This window comes from Salmo trutta, chromosome 12, assembly GCF_901001165.1.
Source record: "Salmo trutta chromosome 12, fSalTru1.1, whole genome shotgun sequence".
Lineage (NCBI taxonomy): Eukaryota > Metazoa > Chordata > Actinopteri > Salmoniformes > Salmonidae > Salmo > Salmo trutta.
Genome location: NC_042968.1, coordinates 36,170,216 through 36,193,185, shown reverse-complemented (window position 1 = coordinate 36,193,185; position 22,970 = coordinate 36,170,216). Strand labels below are relative to the sequence as shown.

The 22,970-nt window shown below is 44.4% G+C and overlaps 1 protein-coding gene across 3 annotated transcripts in view; it reads left to right on the top strand.

The window, feature by feature from the left end:
* LOC115203456 (A disintegrin and metalloproteinase with thrombospondin motifs 17) overlaps positions 1–22,970 on the top strand; it is a 235,254-nt gene that overhangs the window by 77,615 nt on the left and 134,669 nt on the right. For all 3 annotated transcript variants that reach the window (XM_029768142.1, XM_029768140.1, XM_029768141.1), the window contains exon 7: positions 7,847–7,890. In XM_029768142.1, the coding sequence (XP_029624002.1) occupies positions 7,847–7,890 (44 nt within the window). The remainder of the gene's footprint in view (positions 1–7,846; positions 7,891–22,970) is intronic.

Here is a 22,970-nt window from a genome sequence, read left to right as displayed (position 1 = left end):
GTTTTAATCAATTAGCCCATTAGCACATCTCTCTTGCACGCACGCACACACACACACACACACACACACACACACACACACACACACACACACACACACACTCTCTCTCTCGCATTCCTAATTCTTGATTAGGCATTATTACCTGTTCTAATTTGGGCCGGGAGGTGAAAGGGTTCATATAGCCTGTCAGATCGTATCCTGTCATCCTGCACTGTAAAACATATCTAGTTGTTTCAACTAAATATTATTAAGTAAGTGGTTCTACAGACTTGTTTTTCGGTCAAGGTGTTACTTGAACATAACATTTTTAGCTGGCCCAAACATGGCCGAAAAACTTAGGCAACAATTCTGTCAACTTAAAATGTATTTGCTCAATCAGTGTCATATGTTCATTCAGCTAGAAATACAGTGCTTTTAATATACAATGTTTTCAACTTACAGATTTGACACACATTGTGCATGTGGTAGTTAACAGGGAGGGGAGAGGGGAGAGGGAGATGTAGGCAAATTAGAGCGTTACTTCATGCTGCGGTTTCCCTTCTCGCTGACGGCTGATCTGAGACGGTGTGTGTGTGTGTGTGTCAGGGTGTGTGGGCATCTGTCTGGGATGTGTGTGTCTGTCTGCTGTACTGTAACACTCAGAGGGGAGAGGTAATTTCTATGTCACGCCTGTCACTGTAGACTTCCTCGTCTCCAACAACTCATTACCTGCCTCTCAGGAGATTACATGACATGTGATACTGTCCTGTATCTGTCTGAGCCGGTCTAGTGTGTGCCGATTTGCTCTCAGTATGTAACTGATACTGTACTAGTTGGATCATTTCTAGGGATTCGGGAGACATCTTAACAGGAAAGAATATCTCTGTGTTCAGCCTCCCCCTCACCATGCCCTCTCCCCTCCTACCTGCCTTCTCCCCAGCCTCCCCCTCGCCATGCCCTCTCCCCTCCGCCCTGCCTTCTCCCCAGCCTCCCCCTCACCATGCCCTCTCCCCTCCGCCCTGCCTTCTCCCCAGCCTCCCCCTCGCCATGCCCTCTCTCCTCCACCCTGCCTTCTCCCCAGCCTCCCCCTCACCATCGCCCCTCCACATCAAACAAGTGTTCTGCATTTGGCTCATCAGCCCCCCAGCTGTTTGTTAAATCCACTTTACCTCACAGTCACAGACAGCCCATGCAATCAGACCAGGAAGGCAGCAGTACAACCCATTACTAGCTGTTAGAAGTTAGTGGGATATGTGTCAGACCGCAGGGGGGGAGAGAGAAAGAAAGACGGAGTGACGGAGGGAGATAAGGTATTGGTGGCCCCAGCAGGAATCGAACCCACAACCTTTGTTGTTGCAAGAACCATGCTCTACCAACTGAGCCACACAGGACAACTTCCTCTTCAGTGTTGTCAGTGAGGTCTAGTACAGCTGTAGTGATACTTAGAAAAGAGGCTGAATCAGGTCAGCAGTCTCCCTAGGATGACATCACAGCGCTCTACTCCCTCCTCACCTGTTAGTCATGGTCTTCAAATGAACCTCCACTCTCCCAAATCACAGGGTTACTAATGGCAGTGACCCACCCCTGTACTGCCACTCCACTAACATAGGAACTACACTATAACACACACACACACCACACCACACACACACCACACCACACACACAGAGGAAGTAGAGGAAGTGCAGTAGACTGATTTAGATCCTGTTGAGGTTTGGTGGGTCTGTGGTGTTGGAGGCAGCAGCTGCTCTTGGCCTTCTAGCATGAAGGGAGTGTGTACTAGGGGTCTCATCTGTGTGTGTATATGTGTGTGTGTGGTGCATGTGTGCATGTGTGTGTGCGTTGGCTCAGGCTTGTTAACAGAGTTCAAAGGCATCTCTGGTTTGAACCCACCTGGACCGTACAGATGGGTCATTAACAGTGTTTTACGAACCGGACCACTATAGAGGTGGGGCAGATCTTTAAACTGTAGAGGAGGGCAGATCTTTAAACTGTAGAGGAGGGCAGATCTTTAAACTGTAGAGTAGGGGGGCAGATCTTTAAACTGTAGAGGAGGGCAGATATTTACACTGTAGAGGAGGGCAGATATTTAAACTGTAGAGGAGGGCAGATCTTTAAACTGTAGAGTAGGGGGGCAGATCTTTAAACTGTAGAGGGGGGCAGATCTTTAAACTGTAGAGGAGGGCAGATATTTAAACTGTAGAGGAGGGCAGATCTTTAAACTGTAGAGTAGGGGGGCAGATCTTTAAACTGTAGAGGAGGGCAGATATTTAAACTGTAGAGGAGGGCAGATCTTTAAACTGTAGAGTAGGGGGGCAGATCTTTAAACTGTAGAGGAGGGCAGATCTTTAAACTGTAGAGGAGGGGGGCAGATCTTTAAACTGTAGAGGAGGGCAGATCTTTAAACTGTAGAGGAGAGCAGATATTTAAACTGTAGAGGAGGGCAGATCTTTAAACTATAGAGGAGGGCAGATCTTTATACTGTAGAGGAGGGGGGCAGATCTTTAAACTATAGAGGGGGGCAGGTCTTTAAACTGAAGAGGAGGGCAGATCTTTAAACTGAAGAGGAGGGCAGATATTTAAACTGTAGAGGAGAGCAGATCTTTAAACTGTAGAGTAGGGGGGCAGATCTTTAAACTGTAGAGGAGGGCAGATCTTTATACTGTAGAGGAGGGCAGATATTTAAACTGTAGAGGAGGGCAGATCTTTAAACTGTAGAGGAGGGCAGATCTTTAAACTGTAGAGGAGGGCAGATCTTTAAACTGTAGAGGAGGGCAGATCTTTAAACTGTAGAGGAGGGCAGATCTTTAAACTGTAGAGGAGGGCAGATCTTTAAACTGTAGAGGAGGGGGGCAGATCTTTAAACTGTAGAGGAGGGCAGATCTTTAAACTGTAGAGGAGGGCAGATCTTTAAACTGTAGAGGAGGGCAGATCTTTAAACTGTAGAGGAGGGCAGATCTTTAAACTGTAGAGGAGGGCAGATCTTTAAACTATAGAGGAGGGCAGATCTTTAAACTGAAGAGGAGGGCAGATATTTAAACTGTAGAGGAGGGGCAGATCTTTAAACTGTAGAGGAGGGCAGATCTTTAAACTGTAGAGTAGGGCAGATCTTTAAACTGTAGAGGAGGGCAGATCTTTAAACTGAAGAGGAGGGCAGATCTTTAAACTGTAGAGGAGGGCAGATCTTTAAACTGTAGAGGAGGGCAGATCTTTATACTGTAGAGGAGGGCAGATCTTTAAACTGTAGAGGAGGGCAGATCTTTATACTGTAGAGGAGGGCAGATCTTTAAACTGTAGAGGAGGGGGGCAGATCTGTAAACTGTAGAGGAGGGCAGATCTTTATACTGTAGAGGAGGGGGGCAGATCTTTAAACTGTAGAGGAGGTCAGATCTTTATACTGTAGAGGAGGGGGGCAGATCTTTAAACTGTAGAGGAGGGCAGATCTTTAAACTGTAGAGGAGGGCAGATCTTTAAACTGTAGAGGAGGGCAGATCTTTAAACTGTAGAGGAGGGCAGATCTTTAAACTGTAGAGGAGAGCAGATCTTTAAACTGTAGAGTAGGGCAGATCTTTAAACTGTAGAGGGGGGCAGATCTTTAAACTGTAGAGGAGGGCAGATCTTTAAACTGTAGAGGGGGGCAGATCTTTAAACTGTAGAGGAGGGCAGATCTTTAAACTGTAGAGGAGGGGGGCAGATATTTAAACTGTAGAGGAGGGCAGATCTTTAAACTGTAGAGGGGGGCAGATCTTTAAACTGTAGAGGAGGGCAGATATTTAAACTGTAGAGGAGGGCAGATCTTTAAACTGTGGAGGAGGGCAGATCTTTAAACTGTAGAGGAGGGCAGATCTTTATACTGTAGAGGAGGGCAGATCTTTAAACTGTAGAGGAGGGAAGATCTTTAAACTGTAGAGGAGGGTAGATCTTTAAACTGAAGAGGAGGGCAGATCTTTAAACTGTAGAGGAGGGCAGATCTTTATACTGTAGAGGAGGGCAGATCTTTAAACTGTAGAGGAGGGCAGATCTTTAAACTGTAGAGGAGGGCAGATCTTTAAACTGTAGAGGAGGGGGGCAGATCTTTAAACTGTAGAGGTGGGCAGATATTTAAATTGTAGAGGAGCGCAGATCTTTATACTGTAGAGGAGGGCAGATCTTTATACTGTAGAGGAGGGCAGATCTTTAAACTGTAGAGGAGGGCAGATCTTTAAACTGTAGAGGAGGGCAGATCTTTAAACTGTAGAGGAGGGGGGCAGATCTTTAAACTGTAGAGGAGGGCAGATATTTAAATTGTAGAGGAGCGCAGATCTTTATACTGTAGAGGAGGGCAGATCTTTAAACTGTAGAGGGGGGCAGATCTTTAAACTGTAGAGGAGGGCAGATCTTTAAACTGTAGAGGGGGGCAGATCTTTAAACTGTAGAGGGAGGCAGATCTTTAAACTGTAGAGGAGGGGGGCAGATCTTTAAACTATAGAGGGGGGCAGATCTTTAAACTGTAGAGGAGGGCAGATCTTTAAACTGTAGAGGAGGGGGGCAGATCTTTAAACTGTAGAGGAGGGCAGATATTTAAATTGTAGAGGAGCGCAGATCTTTATACTGTAGAGGAGGGCAGATCTTTAAACTGTAGAGGAGGGCTTGATTTTTAAACTGTAGAGGAGGGCAGATCTTTAAACTGTAGAGGAGGGCTTGATTTTTAAACTGTAGAGTAGGGCAGATCTTTAAACTGTAGAGGAGGGGCAGATCTTTAAACTGTAGAGTAGGGCAGATCTTTAAACTGTAGAGGAGGGCAGATCTTTATACTGTAGAGGAGGGCAGATCTTTAAACTGTGGAGGAGCGCAGATCTTTAAACTGTAGAGGAGGGCAGATCTTTATACTGTAGAGTAGGGGGGCAGATCTTTATACTGTAGAGGAGGGGGGCAGATCTTTAAACTGTAGAGGAGGGCAGATCTTTAAACTGTTGAGGAGGGGGGCAGATATTTAAACTGTAGAGGAGGGCAGATCTTTAAACTGTAGAGGAGGGCAGATCTTTAAACTGTAGAGGAGGGCAGATCTTTAAACTGTAGAGGAGGGCAGATCTTTAAACTGTAGAGGAGAGCAGATCTTTAAACTGTAGAGTAGGGCAGATCTTTAAACTGTAGAGGGGGGCAGATCTTTAAACTGTAGAGGAGGGCAGATCTTTAAACTGTAGAGGGGGGCAGATCTTTAAACTGTAGAGGAGGGCAGATCTTTAAACTGTAGAGGAGGGGGGCAGATATTTAAACTGTAGAGGAGGGCAGATCTTTAAACTGTAGAGGGGGGCAGATCTTTAAACTGTAGAGGAGGGCAGATATTTAAACTGTAGAGGAGGGCAGATCTTTAAACTGTGGAGGAGGGCAGATCTTTAAACTGTAGAGGAGGGCAGATCTTTATACTGTAGAGGAGGGCAGATCTTTAAACTGTAGAGGAGGGAAGATCTTTAAACTGTAGAGGAGGGTAGATCTTTAAACTGAAGAGGATGGCAGATCTTTAAACTGTAGAGGAGGGCAGATCTTTATACTGTAGAGGAGGGCAGATCTTTAAACTGTAGAGGAGGGCAGATCTTTAAACTGTAGAGGAGGGCAGATCTTTAAACTGTAGAGGAGGGGGGCAGATCTTTAAACTGTAGAGGAGGGCAGATATTTAAATTGTAGAGGAGCGCAGATCTTTATACTGTAGAGGAGGGCAGATCTTTATACTGTAGAGGAGGGCAGATCTTTAAACTGTAGAGGAGGGCAGATCTTTAAACTGTAGAGGAGGGCAGATCTTTAAACTGTAGAGGAGGGGGGCAGATCTTTAAACTGTAGAGGAGGGCAGATATTTAAATTGTAGAGGAGCGCAGATCTTTATACTGTAGAGGAGGGCAGATCTTTAAACTGTAGAGGGGGGCAGATCTTTAAACTGTAGAGGAGGGCAGATCTTTAAACTGTAGAGGGGGGCAGATCTTTAAACTGTAGAGGGAGGCAGATCTTTAAACTGTAGAGGAGGGGGGCAGATCTTTAAACTATAGAGGGGGGCAGATCTTTAAACTGTAGAGGAGGGCAGATCTTTAAACTGTAGAGGAGGGGGGCAGATCTTTAAACTGTAGAGGAGGGCAGATATTTAAATTGTAGAGGAGCGCAGATCTTTATACTGTAGAGGAGGGCAGATCTTTAAACTGTAGAGGAGGGCTTGATTTTTAAACTGTAGAGGAGGGCAGATCTTTAAACTGTAGAGGAGGGCTTGATTTTTAAACTGTAGAGTAGGGCAGATCTTTAAACTGTAGAGGAGGGGCAGATCTTTAAACTGTAGAGTAGGGCAGATCTTTAAACTGTAGAGGAGGGCAGATCTTTATACTGTAGAGGAGGGCAGATCTTTAAACTGTAGAGGAGGGCAGATCTTTAAACTGTGGAGGAGCGCAGATCTTTAAACTGTAGAGGAGGGCAGATCTTTATACTGTAGAGTAGGGGGGCAGATCTTTATACTGTAGAGGAGGGGGGCAGATCTTTAAACTGTAGAGGAGGGCAGATCTTTAAACTGTTGAGGAGGGGGGCAGATATTTAAACTGTAGAGGAGGGCAGATCTTTAAACTGTAGAGGAGGGCAGATCTTTAAACTGTAGAGGAGGGCAGATCTTTAAACTGTAGAGGAGGGCAGATCTTTAAACTGTAGAGGAGGGCAGATCTTTAAACTTTAGAGGAGGGCAGAGCTTTATACTGTAGAGGAGGGCAGATCTTTAAACTGTAGAGGAGGGCAGATCTTTAAACTGTAGAGGAGGGCAGATCTTTATACTGTAGAGGAGAGCAGATCTTTAAATGTCTTTGGAGACCATCCCAATACGTACCCTTTCTGTTTTGGTTAAAGTCTCTCTCTCTCTCTTTCTCTCTCTCTCTCCCTCTGTCTCTCTCCCTCGCTATGTCTCTCTCTCTCTCTGTGTCCTGTCTTGCCTGCTACTTACAAAGTCACTCTCCACTCAGGGGTTCCACAGTACAGTGTGAACAGAAAGCATGTTTGCGTTCCAAATGGCACCCTATTCCAATAGGGCTCTGGTTACTGCACTATGTAGGGCATAGGGTGCCATTTGGTACGTAGACCATGTCAAATCACTGCTTAACATTGGGGACAAAGAGGGTCTGGGGTTCTCAGTGGTGGGAATGAGAGTCCCTGGCTTGTCTCCCTGCATGTACTGGAACGGGCCTTACACTGGTCGGGCCGGTCCCCATGGTAACCAACGTAAGCTGTGTGTTTGTGTGTGTGTGTGTGTGTGTGTGTGTGTGTGTGTGTGTGTGTGACTATGCCACAGTGAAGGAGACGTGGAATGTTTGAGTTGAGGGCTGCTAGCTGTTTTTCCAGCCTGAACTACAGTACATAGATTAGGGAGAACACAATCACCGTGCATTGTACATTAACCCATCTATGTAACACTATTCTGGTGTAACGCTGACAGCAAATGGCAGTGGACATTTCCACATAAGTCATATTTTCACTTGGTCATGGATTGATGTCAGTGGGAGACTAAGTGAAAATTCAACTGAAGTGGAAGTGAGGATTCAGCTGGTGGATTGAACTAATATGACCAATTAAAATGTTTAAAGCATGCATGTACAATACAATTGTAATTTATTTAGATTCCTTCGAACATATTTTGGGTTTTATTTCTCTTATCAACACTCTGGGTGAAGTTTCCCTTAGGGATAGATCTAGGATCAGCTTCCCCTCCCCAATCTTAACCTTAACATAAGTGTGGAAAATGCTAAATTTACCCAGATCAGCATCCATGGGAAACTTCAACCTGCACCCTTATCAACACAGTAGCATTGCAGGATGAGGTCAGATGGACTGAACTTGTTATAATACTGTTCTTGCCGTCTCGTTGCAGGACTGACTTCTGCGTGCACAAAGACCAGCCCTGTGACACAGTGGGTGAGGAATCACAACCGTGTGTGTGTGTGTGTGTGTGTGTGTGTGTGTGTGTGTGTGTGTATTGAAATAGTCTGTCGGTGGCCCTTGTTGACCTCTGACATTCCTGTCCCCTGAAAAGGATAAGCAGGTGACATTTCAACCTGCCTGGTCTGTAGAAACCTCTCAAGCACACACACACACACACTTATACTCTCTCACGCGCACACACACACGCACACACTTTGGAGATAAAACCACATACACACTGCAGATAAAACCCTGCTGTAATCCGTCTGTCTCTCCGCCCCACTGTAACTGTAATCCGTCTGTCTCTCCGCTCCACTGTAACTGTAATCCGTCTGTCTCTCCGCCCCACTGTAACTGTAATCTGTCTGTCTCTCCGCTCCACTGTAACTGTAATCTGTCTGTCTCTCCACCCCACTGTAACTGTAATTTGTCTGTCTCTCCCGCTCCACTGTAACTGTAATCTGTCTGTCTCTCCCGCTCCACTGTAACTGTAATCTGTCTCTCTCTCCGCCCCACTGTAACTGTAATCTGTCTGTCTCTCCGCCCCACTGTAACTGTAATCTGTCTGTCTCTCCGCCCCACTGTAACTGTAATCTGTCTGTCTCTCCCACTCCACTGTAACTGTAATCTGTCTATCTCTCCGCCCCACTGTAACTGTAATTATTTCCTCCTCCTCAAACAATGAGACAGATGTAAATCAGTGGCAGACATTTTTAAAAGACTAAGAGGTTTTAACACACTGTGCGTGTGTACATGCGTGTGTATGTGCATTGTGTGTGTGTGGTTTAACTGTTACAGCCTTTACCAACTATACAAGCAACACTAGACTCTATTATTATGGTGGGAGATTTTAATACGGTCTTAAATACCTCTATGGACCGGAAAGGAAATCACACTACAAACTATCACCCTCAGGCACTTAAGGAAATCATGAATGTCATGGCTATATTGGAATTAGTGGATATTTGGAGACTTAAATACCCTGATCTAGTGATATATACTTGGCGGAGGCTTAATCAAGCTAGTCGTATTGACTACTTTCTTATGCCATTCTCTCTGGCACCAAAAGTTAAAAAAGTGTTGATAGGGGACAGAATGCGGTCGGATCATCACATCATTAGCATATATATTACTCTTACAGAATTTCCACGTGGGCGAGGGTATTGGAAATTTAATCAAAGCCTACTAGATTATAAATTGTTTAGAACTAGGACAGAAGAATTTATAACTGACTTTTTCAGACATAACATAGGTACAGCAGATTCCCTTATTGTATGGGACACTTTTAAGTGTGCCTTTAGAGGCCATGCAATTCAGTATTCATCTATAAAACAAAAGCAATTTAGATCAAAAGAGTCCATATTAATAAAGGAAATTGAAGGACTAACAGTACAGTTAGATAGCAATAAATACTGTACCATAGAGGCACAGAATAAGTTAGAGGAAAAACAAAAAGAAATGGAGGAACTTATACAAGAAAGATCCAGTGTAATATACACTGCTCAAAAAAATAAAGGGAACACTTAAACAACACAATGTAACTCCAAGTCAATCACACTTCTGTGAAATCAAACTGTCCACTTAGGAAGCAACACTGATTGACAATAAATTTCACATGCTGTTGTGCAAATGGAATAGACAACAGGTGGAAATTATAGGCAATTAGCAAGACACCCCCAATAAAGGAGTGGTTTTGCAGGTGGGGACCACAGACCACTTCTCAGTTCCTATGCTTCCTGGCTGATGTTTTGGTCACTTTTGAATGCTGGCGGTGCTTTCACTCTAGTGGTAGCATGAGACGGAGTCTACAACCTACACAAGTGGCTCAGGTAGTGCAGCTCATCCAGGATGGCACATCAACGTGAGCTGTGGCAAGAAGGTTTGCTGTGTCTGTCAGCGTAGTGTCCAAAGCATGGAGGCACTACCAGGAGACAGGCCAGTACATCAGGAGACGTGGAGGAGGCCGTAGGAGGGCAACAACCCAGCAGCAGGACCGCTACCTCCGCCTTTGTGCAAGGAGGAGCAGGAGAAGCACTGCCAGAGCCCTGCAAAATGACCTCCAGCAGGCCCCAAATGTGCATGTGTCTGCTCAAACGGTCAGAAACAGACTCCATGAGGGTGGTATGAGGGCCCGACGTTCACAGGTGGGGGTTGTGCTTACAGCCCAACACCGTGCAGGACGTTTGGCATTTGCCAGAGAACACCAAGATTGGCAAATTCGCCACTGGCGCCCTGTGCTCTTCACAGATGAAAGCAGGTTCACACTGAGCACGTGACAGACGTGACAGAGTCTGGAGACGCCGTGGAGAACGTTCTGCTGCCTGCAACATCCTCCAGCATGACCGGTTTGGTGGTGGGTCAGTCATGGTGTAGGGTGGCATTTCTTTGGGGGGCCGCACAGCCCTCCATGTGCTCGCCAGAGGTAGCCTGACTGCCATTAGGTACCGAGATGAAATCCTCAGACCCCTTGTGAGACCATATGCTGGTGCAGTTGGCCCTGGGTTCCTCCTAATGCAAGACAATGCTAGACCTCATGTGACTGGAGTGTGTCAGCAGTTCCTGCAAGAGGAAGGCATTGATGCAATGGACTGGCCCGCCCGTTCCCCAGACCTGAATCCAATTGAGCACATCTGGGACATCACGTCTCGCTCCATCCACCAACGCCACATTGCACCACAGACTGTCCAGGAGTTGGCGGATGCTTTAGTCCAGGTCTGGGAGGAGATCCCTCAGGAGACCATCCGCCACCTCATCAGGAGCATGCCCAGGCGTTGTAGGGAGGTCATATAGGCACGTGGAGGCCACACACACTACTGAGCCTCATTTTGACTTGTTTTAAGGACATTACATCAAAGTTGGATGAGCCTGCAGTGTGGTTTTCCACTTTAATTTTGAGTGTTACTCCAAATCCAGACCTCCATGGTTGATAAATTGGATTTCCATTGATTATTTTTGTGTGATTTTGTTGTCAGCACATTCAACTATGTAAAGAAGAAAATATTTAATAAGATTATTTCTTTCATTCAGATCTAGGATGTGTTGTTTAAGTGTTCCCTTTATTTTTTTGAGCAGTATATTATAAAAAATAAAGCGAACTGGATGGAATATGGGGAAAAATGCACCAAATTACTTTTCAATCTTCAATATAGAAATGCTACCATTTTTTTAAAATTAAAACTTGTTAGAAATGATGGAGTCACGCATGATTCACCGAATGATATTTTGAAAGAGGAGGTAAAGTACTTTAAGAATATGTTTTTGTTTCAGGCTCCTCCATCTCCACTAACTGAAACTAATTGTATGGATTTTTTACCTAATAATAATGTAAAATTAACATCTGTACAGAAAGTCTCATGTGAAGGCCAAATTACATAGGAGGAACTTCTTGATTCAATTGGGGCCTTTAAGGATCGGAAAACTCCAGGGCTGGATGGCATAACAGTGGAAGTATACAACACTTGTTTTTTATATACTCAGAGGACCATTATTAGCATGTTTTAACCACTCCTATAATAATGGTAGATGATCAGACACGCAACAAGAAGGTCTGATATCATTATTACTGAAACAGGACCCAAATGGTATATATAAAGATCCAGTCCATTAAAAAAAATGGAGACCTCTTACACTTCAGTGTTGTGATGCAAAAATCCTAGCAAAATGCTTGGCGCATAGAATTAAAAAAGTATTGTCAGATATTATTGATCCTAATCAGACAGTTTTTTTTACATGGACGATACATTGGAGAAAATATAAGACAAGTACTGGAAACAATAGAATACTATGAAATATCGGGAACACCAGGCCTGGTTTTCATAGCTGATTTTGAAAAGGCTTTTGATAAAGTACAACTGGAGTTTATATATAAATGCCTAGAATATTTACATTTTGGGGAATCTCTTATAAAATGTGTTAAAATTATGTATAGTAACCCTAGGTGTAAAATAGTAAATAATGGCTACATCTCAGAAAGTTTTAAACTATCTAGAGGAGTAAAACAAGGTTGTCCACTATCGGCATACGTATTTATTATTGCCATCAATCAAATCAAATCAAATTTATTTATAAAGCCCTTCTTACATCAGCTGATATCTCAAAGTGCTGTACAGAAAAACTCCCTAGAAAGGCCAAAACCTAGGAAGAAACCTAGAGAGGAACCAGGCTATGAGGGGTGGCCAGTCCTCTTCTGGCTGTGCCGGGTGGAGATTATAACAGCACATGGCCTAGATGTTCAAATGTTCAGAAATGACCAGCATTATCAAATAATAATAATCATAGTAGTTGTCGAGGGTGCAACAAGTCAGCAACACAAGAGTAAGTATCAGTTGGCTTTTTCATAGCCGATCTTTGAGAGTATCTCTACCGCTCCTGCTGTCTCTAGAGAGTTGAAAACAGCAGGTCTGGGACAGGTAGCACGTCCGGTGAATAGGTCAGGGTTACAGCAGGTCTGGGACAACAGGTCTGGGACAGGTAGCACTTCGAAATGTTAGCTGTTAAAATTAGATTAAACAATAATATTAAGGGATTAGAAATCTGTGGCTTAAAAACTAAGGTGTCATTGTACGCTGATGATTCATGTTTTCTTTTAAAACCACAATTAGAATCTCTCCACGGCCTCATAGAGGATCTAGATACTTTTGCTATCCTCTCTGGATTAAAACCAAATTATGATTACGTATTGGATCACTAAAAAAATGCTAATTTTATATTACCATGTAGTTTACTAATTAAATGGTCTGACGGAGATGCGGACATACTCGGTATACAAATCCCAAAAGAAAGAAATTATCTCACTCCAATACATTTTTATAGAAAGTTAGCAAAAATAGATAAGATCTTGCTACCATGGAAATGAAAATACCTGTCTATTTGTGGAAAAATCACCCTGATTAACTCTTTAGTCAAATCACAGTTTACCTATTTGCTTATGGTTTTGCCTACACCTAGTGACCTGCTTTTTAAATTATATGAACAAAACATATTCAATTTTAGTTGGAACGGCATGCCAGACAAAATTAAAAGGGCCTATTTATATAACGAATATGAATGCGGAGGGCAGAAATGATGAAATATTAAAGCATTAGACCTCTCACTAAAGGCATCGGTCATACAAATGTTATACTTAAATCCAAACTGGTTCTCTAGTAAATTGGTAAGAATGTCTCATCCTATGTTCAAGAAGGGCCTTTTTCCCTTTATTCAGATTACACCTGCTTACTTTCGGTTGTTTGAAAAGGAAATAATCTCCAAAATATATTTATTTTTTAAACAAGCCTTAGAAAGTTGGTTGCAATTTCAGTTTAATCCACCTGAAAAGACAGAACAAATAATACAACAAATATTGTGGTTAAACTCAAATATACTAATTTTTGTGAATGATATCATAAATAGGACTGGTGGAGTTATGTCACACATGCAGCTAACACTGACGTATGGAAATGTCTGCTCTACCCAAAATTACAACCAATTAATTGCAGCATTACCACAAAAATGGAAGAGGCAAGTAGAAGGGGAAAAAGTAAGGAACTTGTATGTCGGCCCCGTATTAAAGAACATACATGGTTAAAGAAAAGTGTGATAGATAAAAACATGTACCTATTTCATTTAAGGACCAAAAAACTGACAGCTGTGCCACATAAATTGCAAAATAGTTGGGAAGAGATTTTTGATGTACCCATTCCATGGCACATGGTTTATGAATTGATACGCAAAACAACGCCAGATTCAAAACTTCACATTTTTCAATTTAAATTACTATACATAATTCTTGCAACCAATAGAATGTTATATATATATGGGAGATACAATCTTCCCAGCTCTGCAGATTCTGCTGTGAGGAGGCAGAGTCATTAGATCATTTATTTTGGTATTGTCCATATGTAGCTTGTTTTTGGTCACAGGTCCAGGAATGGCTGAAGAATTGCAACATTTGTCTAGAACGAACGCTGCAGATAGCAATACTGGGTGATTTGAAAAGCCATAGTCAATCAATCAATAATATAATAATTATTTTAGCAAAAATGTTTATTTTTAATTTACAATCTGTAGAAGCTATGAGAATAGAAAGGTTCAATACTTTTGTGAAGCATCACTGCACAGTTGAAAAATATATGGCAAATATAAATCCAAAATGGATGATGTTGAGAGATAGATGGGAGGGGTTGAAAGGGTGGGACTAAAAACAAGATAACCAATGTAAAACATACGGGGTCTGTAAAATGTATATAGGTTCAGAACTTTTGTGAAATAGCACAGTTACAAATATAAATCAAACTGGATGGACATCAGAAATAGAGGAAGGACTAAAAACAAACAAAATATAACTATTGTAAAATAGATTGTGTCTGTAAAATGTGTATAAGATATATAAACTGAAGGTAGAAGCCTAAGTGTTATTGTTTATTAGTTTACTCCAATTGGGGGAAGGGTGGTAGGGTTTGCGGGGAATAATAAAGGTATATTCTAAAAAAAAGTATGTATGTCTATATAGGTATTTGTATGTATATATGTGTATATGTATGCATGCGTGTATGTATATGGATATATATATTTACCCCAAAAATATATGGGGGATTGGAAATGATGCATACAATTACATTGATGGAAGCAACATTCTTTCCGCAATATTAACCTGATCCACCCCTAAATAAAATAATAATAATACAAATAAAAAAATTAACTGCTACAGCCTCAGATTGCTTGGTTGGGTCAAAGTCAGTAGGAACATTATGTACGGAGACTCAGCGGCTTACATAGTAGTGTTCCGCTATGAAATCCCCATTCTCAGTGTATCTGGCCTATGGAATGGCATTAAGGCATTCTCAGAATGAAACATATGTGCTCCCATTATCCTGGGTGGGCTGGGGCCGAGCTTCATTCAGCAGAATATTGAGAGACATGGACCACAGACACCCTACCACTACTACCACTACTACCCCCTACCATTACTACCCCCTACCATTACTACCCCCTACCACAACTACCACTACTGCCACTACTACCACTACTACCACCTACCACCTACCACTACTACCATTACTACCCCCTACCACTACTACCACTACAACCCCCTACAACTACTACCACTACTACCACTACTACCATTACTACCCCCTACCACTACTACCACTACAACCCCCTACCACTACTACCACTACTACCACCTACCACCTACCACTACTACCATTACTACTCCCTACCATTACTACCACTACTACCATTACTACCCCCTACCACCACTACCACCTACCACTGCTACCACTACTACCACCTACCACTACTACCACTACTACCATTACTACCCCTACCACTACTACCACTACTACCATTACTACCCCCTACCACTACTACCACTACTACCACCTACCACTACTACCACTACTACCACCTACCACCTACCACCTACCACTACTACCATTACTACCCCTACCACTACTACCACTACCACTACCACCCCCTACCACTACTGCCACTACCACCCCCTCCCACTACTACCCCTTACCAATACTACCCCCTACCACTACTATCCCCAACCACTACTACCACTACTACCCCTTACCACTACTACCCCTTACCACTTCTACCACTACCACCCCCCTACCATTACTACCACCTACCACTACTACCATTACTACTCCCTACCATTACTACCACTACTACCATTACTACCCCCTACCACTACTACCACCTACCACTGCTACCACTACTACCACCTACCACTACTACCACTACTACCATTACTACCCCCTACCACTACTACCACCTACCACTACTACCACCTACCACTACTACCAATCCTACCCCTTACCACTACTACCCCTTACCACTTCTACCACTACTACTCCCTACCACTACTACCACTACAACCCCCTACCACTACTACCATTACTACCCCCTACCACTACTACCACCTACCACTACTACCACCTACCACTACTACCAATCCTACCCCTTACCACTACTACCCCTTACCACTTCTACCACTACTACTCCCTACCACTACTACCACTACAACCCCCTACCACTACTACCACTACAACCCCCTACCACTACTACCACTACTACCACCTACCACCTACCACTACTACCATTACTACCCCCTACGACCACTACCACCTACCACTGCTACCACTACTACCACCTACCACTACTACCACTACTACCACCTACCATCATTACTACCCCCTACCACTGCTACATCTACTACCACTACTACCACCTACCACCTACCACTACTACCATTACTACCCCCTACCACTACTACCACTACAACCCCCTGCCACTACTACCACCTACCACTACTACCATTACTACCCCCTACCACCACCACCACCTACCACTACTACCACCTACACCTACTACCACTACTACCATTACTACCCCCTATCACTACTATCACCTACCACTACTACCACTACTACCACCTACCACAACTACCACAACTACCACTACCACCCCCTACCACTACTGCCACTACCACCCCCTCCCACTACTACCCCTTACCAATACTACCCCCTACCACTACTATCCCCAACCACTACTACCACTACTACCCCCTACCACTACTGCCACTACTACCCCCTACCACTGCTACCACTACTACCACTACTACCCACTATCACTACCACCCCCTACCACTACTACCACTACTACCCCCTACCACCACTGCCACTACTACCCCCTACCACTACTGCCACTACTTCCCCTACCACTACTACAACTACTACCACTACTACACCCTACCACTACTACCCGATACCACTACTACCCCTTACCACTACTACCACAATTACCCCTACCACTACTACCCCCTACCAATACTTCCCCTTACCACTACTACCACTACTCCCCCTACAAATACTACCCCCTACCACTACTGCCACTTCTTCCCCCTACCACTACTACCACTACTACCACTACTACCACTACTACCCCCTACCACTGCTACCACTACTACCACTACTACCCGCTACCACTACCACCCCCTACCACTACTACCACTACCACCCCCTACCACTACTACTCCCTACCACTACTACCACTACTACTCCCTACCACTACTACTCCCAACCACTACTGCCACTACCACTACTACCACTACTACCCCTTACCAATACTACCCCCTACCACTACTACCACTACTACCCACTATCACTACCACCCCCTACCACTACTACCACTACTACCCCCTACCACTACTGCCACTACTTCCCCTACCACTACTACCACTACTACCACTACTACACCCTACCACTACTACCCGATACCACTACTACCCCTTACCACTACTACCACAATTACCCCTACCACTACTACCCCCTACCAATACTTCCCCTTACCACTACTACCACTACTCCCCCTACAAATACTACCCCCTACCACTACTGCCACTTCTCCCCCCTACCACTACTACCACTACTACCACTACTACCCCCCTACCACTGCTACCACTACTACCACTACTACCCGCTACCACTACCACCCCCTACCACTACTACCACTACCACCCCCTACCACTACTACTCCCTACCACTACTACCACTACTACTCCCTACCACTACTACTCCCAACCACTACTGCCACTACCACTACTACCACTACTACCCCCTACCACTACTACCCCTTACCACTACTTCTCCCTACCATTACTAACCCTTACCACTACTACTCCCTACCATTACTACCCCTTACCACTACCACCCCCTACCACTACTACTGCCTTCCACTACTACCACTACCACCCCCTACCACTACTATCCCCAACCACTACTACCCCTTACTACCACTACTACCCACTACCACTACTACCCCCTTACCACTACTACCCCCTACCACTACTACCACTACCACCCCCCTGCCACTACTACCCCCTACCACTACTACCACTACTACCCCTTACCACTACTACCACTACCACCCCCTACCACTACTACTCCCTACCACTACTACCCCTTACCACTACTACCACTACTACCCCCTACCACTACTACCACTACTACTCCCTACCACTACTACCCCTTACCACTACTACCACTACTACCCCCCTACCACTACTACCACTACTACCCCCTACCACTACTACCACTACTACCACTACTACCACTACTACCCCCTACCACTACTACCACTACTACCCCTTACCACTACTACCACTACTACCCCCTACCTCTACTACCACTACTACCCCCTACCACTACTACCACTACTACCCCTACTACCCCTTCCACTACTGCCACTACTACCCCCAACCACTACTATCCCCTACCACTACTACCACCTACCACTACTGCCACTACTACCCCCTACCAATACTACCCCCTACCACTACTACCACTACTATCCCCTACCACTACCACCACTACTACCACTACTACCACTACTACCCCCTACCACTACCACTACTACCACTACTATACCCTGCTACTACTACCCCCTACCACTACTACCACTACTACCCACTACCATTACTACCACTACTACCACTACTCCCCCTACCACTACTACCACTACTACCCCTACCACTACTACCACTACTACCCCCTACCACTAATACCACTACTACCCCCTACCACTTCCACCCCCTACCACTACTACCACTACTACCACTACTACCCCCTACCACTACTACCACTACTACCCTACTACCCCTACCACTACTACCCCTACCACTACTACCACTACTACCACTACTACCATTACTACCACTACTACCCCCCTACCACTACTACCCCCTACCACTACTACCCACTACCATTACTACCACTACTACCACTTCTACCCCCACCACTACTACCACTACTACCCCCTACCACTACTACCACTACTACCCACTACCATTACTACCACTACTACCACTACTCCCCCTACCACTACTTCCACTACTTCCACTACTACCCCCCTACCACTACTACCCCTACCACTACTACCACTACTACCACTACTACCACTACTACCATTACTACCACTACTACCCCCTACCACTACTACCCCCCTACCACTACTACCCACTACCATTACTACCACTACTACCACTTCTACCCCCCACCACTACTACCACTACTACCCCCCTACCACTACTACCACTACTACCCCCCACCACTACTACCACTACTACCCCCACCACTACTACCACTACTACCCCCTACCACTACTACCACTACTACCCACTACCATTACTACCACTACTACCACTACTCCCCCTACCACTACTTCCACTACTTCCACTACTACCCCCTACCACTACTACTCCCTACCACTACTACCACAACCATTACTACCACTACTACCCCCTACCACTACTACCACTACTACCCCCTACCACTACTACCCCCTACCACTACTACCACTACTACCCCCTACCACTACTACCCCCTACCACTACTACCACTACTACCCCCTACCACTACTACCACTACTACCCCCTACCACTACTACCACTACTACCCACTACTACCACTACTACCCCCTACCACTACTACCACTACTACCCCTTACCACTACTACCACTACTACCCCCTACCACTACTACCATTACTACCACTACTACCACTACTACCCCCTACCACTACTACCACTACTACCCCCTACCACTACTACCACTACTACCCCTTACCACTACTACCCCCTACCACTACTACCATTACTACCACTACTACCATTACTACCACTACTACCACTACTCCCCCTACCACTACTACCACTACTACCCCCTACCACTACTACCACTACTACCCCCTACCACTACTACCACTACTACCACCTACCACCTACCACTACTACCATTACTACCCCCTACCACTACTACTCCCTACCACTACTACCACAACCATTACTACCACTACTACCCCCTACCACTACTACCACTACTACCCCCTACCACTACTACCCCCCTACCACTACTACCACTACTACCCCCTACCACTGCTACCCACTACCATTACTACCACTACTACCACTACTACCCCCCTACCACTACTACCACTACTACCCCCTACCACTACTACCACTACTACCCCTTACCACTACTACCCCCTACCACTACTACCATTACTACCACTACTACCATTACTACCACTACTACCACTACTACCCCCCTACCACTACTACCACTACTACCCCCTACCACTACTACCACTACTACCCCTTACCACTACTACCCCCTACTACCACATACATGAAATTAGAGTAGGCCCTCTTTTTGTTCACCTGGAAAATCCAGTATCAACTTTTCATCTAATTTATGACCAGGATCTCCCTGAAAGCCTCTGGTGGTGTGCAGTGATAACCTCACCTGGCAGGTGTGTGAGTGTGAGGAACTTTGACTTCCTCTGCTTTGAAGCTCACTCATACATTCTGCTGGTGTGTGTTCCTCGCCTGCAGCCATGGTTTGAGCACCTTAGATCAAGATCTAACAGTAACTGTGCTGTGTGTGTATTGTGTGTGTACTGTGTGTGTGTGTGTGTGTACTGTGTGTGTGTACTGTGTGTGTGTGTACTTTGTGTGTGTACTGTGTGTGTACTGTGTGTGTGTTTGTGTACTGTGTGTTTGTGCTGTGTGTGTACTGTGTGTGTATTGTGTGTGTGTGTACTGTGTGTGTACTGTGTGTGTGTACTGTGTGTGTGTACTTTGTGTGTGTACTGTGTGTGTACTGTGTGTGTTTGTGTACTGTGTGTTTGTGCTGTGTGTGTACTGTGTGTGTATTGTGTGTGTGTACTGTGTGTGTGTACTGTGTGTGTGTGTACTTTGTGTGTGTACTGTGTGTGTACTGTGTGTGTTTGTGTACTGTGTGTTTGTGCTGTGTGTGTACTGTGTGTGTATTGTGTGTGTGTGTACTGTGTGTGTACTGTGTGTGTATTGTGTGTGTGTGTACTGTGTGTGGTGTCATCATCCAACACCAACACCCCTGGTTGTATTATAAACATACTAACACATACACTGGTCAGTGACCCTAGTCTGTTAATCTCTGACTCTCTCGACCCTAGCTGAGTGAAATACCTGTTTCCATCCCTCCTTTCTTCTCTTCTATTGATCTGTCCATTATCCTCTCTCCTCCTTTCAACAACATGTTCTGACACGGATGTGGTCTGTTTGTTCACACTGAGTACTTCTCTATCCACCCCCATTCCTCCCTCCCTCACTTTCCACTCCCTCCCTCCCTCCCTCCCTCCCTCCCTCAAATCAAATCAAATCAAATCAAATGTATTTATATAGCCCTTCTTACATCAGGTGATATCTCAAAGTGCTGTACAGAAACCCAGCCTAAAACCCCAAACAGTAAGCAATGCAGGTGTAGAAGCACGGTGGGTAGGAAAAACTCCCTAGAAAGTCCAAAACCTAGGAAGAAACCTAGAGAGGAACCAGGCTGTGAGGGGTGGCCAGTCCTCTTCTGGCTGTGCTGGGTGGAGATTATAACAGCACATGGCCAAGATGTTCAAATGTTCATAAATGACCAGCATGGTCAAATAATAATAATCATAGTAGTTGTCGAGGGTGCAACAAGTCAGCAACTCAAGAGTAAGTGTCAGTTGGCTTTTTCATAGCCGATCAAATCAAGCTTTATTTATACAGCACATTTCACACATGGAATGCTATGCAATGTGCTTTATAGGAAAAAAAGAATAAAAAATAATGACAATTGTTTTTACTACACGACAAACATTTACTACACAACAAACATAAGATAAAAATTTAAAGAATAACAATAAAAACTGAATGACTAAAAAACATCCTGATGAAAAGCAAAGGTAAACATATGTGTTTTAAGATCTCTTTTAAATATGTCCACAGTTTCAGCCCCCCTCAGGTTCTCTGGCAGGCTGTTCCAGAAGCTGGGGGCATAGTAACTAAAGGCTGCCTCTCCATTCCTCTTGGTGCTTTGGGATAGTTAAAAGGCCAGTGGCAGAGGACCTGAGGGACCTACTGGGTACATAACGTAAAAGCATGTCTGACATGTATTGGGGTGAACAATCATGGATTGATTTAACCTCTTGTCGTTCGCCTAGGATAGGGGGCGCTACAGCGATTTTTGAAAAAAATTCGTGCCCATTTTAAACGGCCTCCTACTCAAACTCAGAAGCTAGGATATGCATATAATTAATACTTGTGGATAGAAAACACCCTAAAGTTTCTAAAACTGTTTGAATGGTGTTTGTGAGTATAACAGAACTCATATGGCAGTCAAAACCCCGAGACCGATCGTAACAGGAAGTGGAATTCTGAATTGCGGACTCAACTTCATCAGTTTGCCTGTAAATCACACAGTGAGCAATGGTTCATTGAGCACTTCCTATTGCTTCCACTAGATGTCCCCAGTCTTTACAAAGTGATTTGAGCCTTCTACTGTGAAAACTGAATGAATGAGACGCAGTGGAACGTGGTCACACGGAGAGGGCCATCACCATTATGACGCCGGCGCCCCTGGCTACCCTCCCCTTTCAAAACGTTTTGAAACACAATGCAATCGTCCCCCTTGAATCTTATTGGAGCTCTGGTTGAAAAAGGCCCTAAAGATTTATGTTATACAACGTTTGACATGTTTGAACGAACCTAAATAAAAACATTTTTTTTTTTTGAAAGTGGAGTCCCGCGCACGACGGAACTTTTGGTGCAGCCTTCAGAACGCGCTAACAAGAACAAGCTATTGGAACATAAAGGATTAACTTTTTCGAACGAAAATACATTTGTTGTGGACCTGGGAATTCCTAGAAGTGCTTTCTGATGAAGATAATCAAAGGTAAGGGATTATTGACAATAGTATACAAGAGTAGATTTGATATGCGATTGTTCCAAGATGGCGCTGACCTGTAACGGTAGCCTATTTTCTGAGTATCGCATCCCCTTTTATCGCAAAGTGTGATTAGCCAGTAAAGTTATTTTTAAATCTGGCATTACAGGTGCTTTCAAGAGATATTCATCTATAAATCTTAGAATGACAATATTACATTTAAAAAATGTTTTCGAATAGTAATTTAGTAAATTGTAGCGCTGTTTCACCGGATGCATTTGAGGGAAAATAGTTAGTCAACGTTACGCGCCGATGTAAAATGCTGTTTTTATATATAAATATGAACTTTATC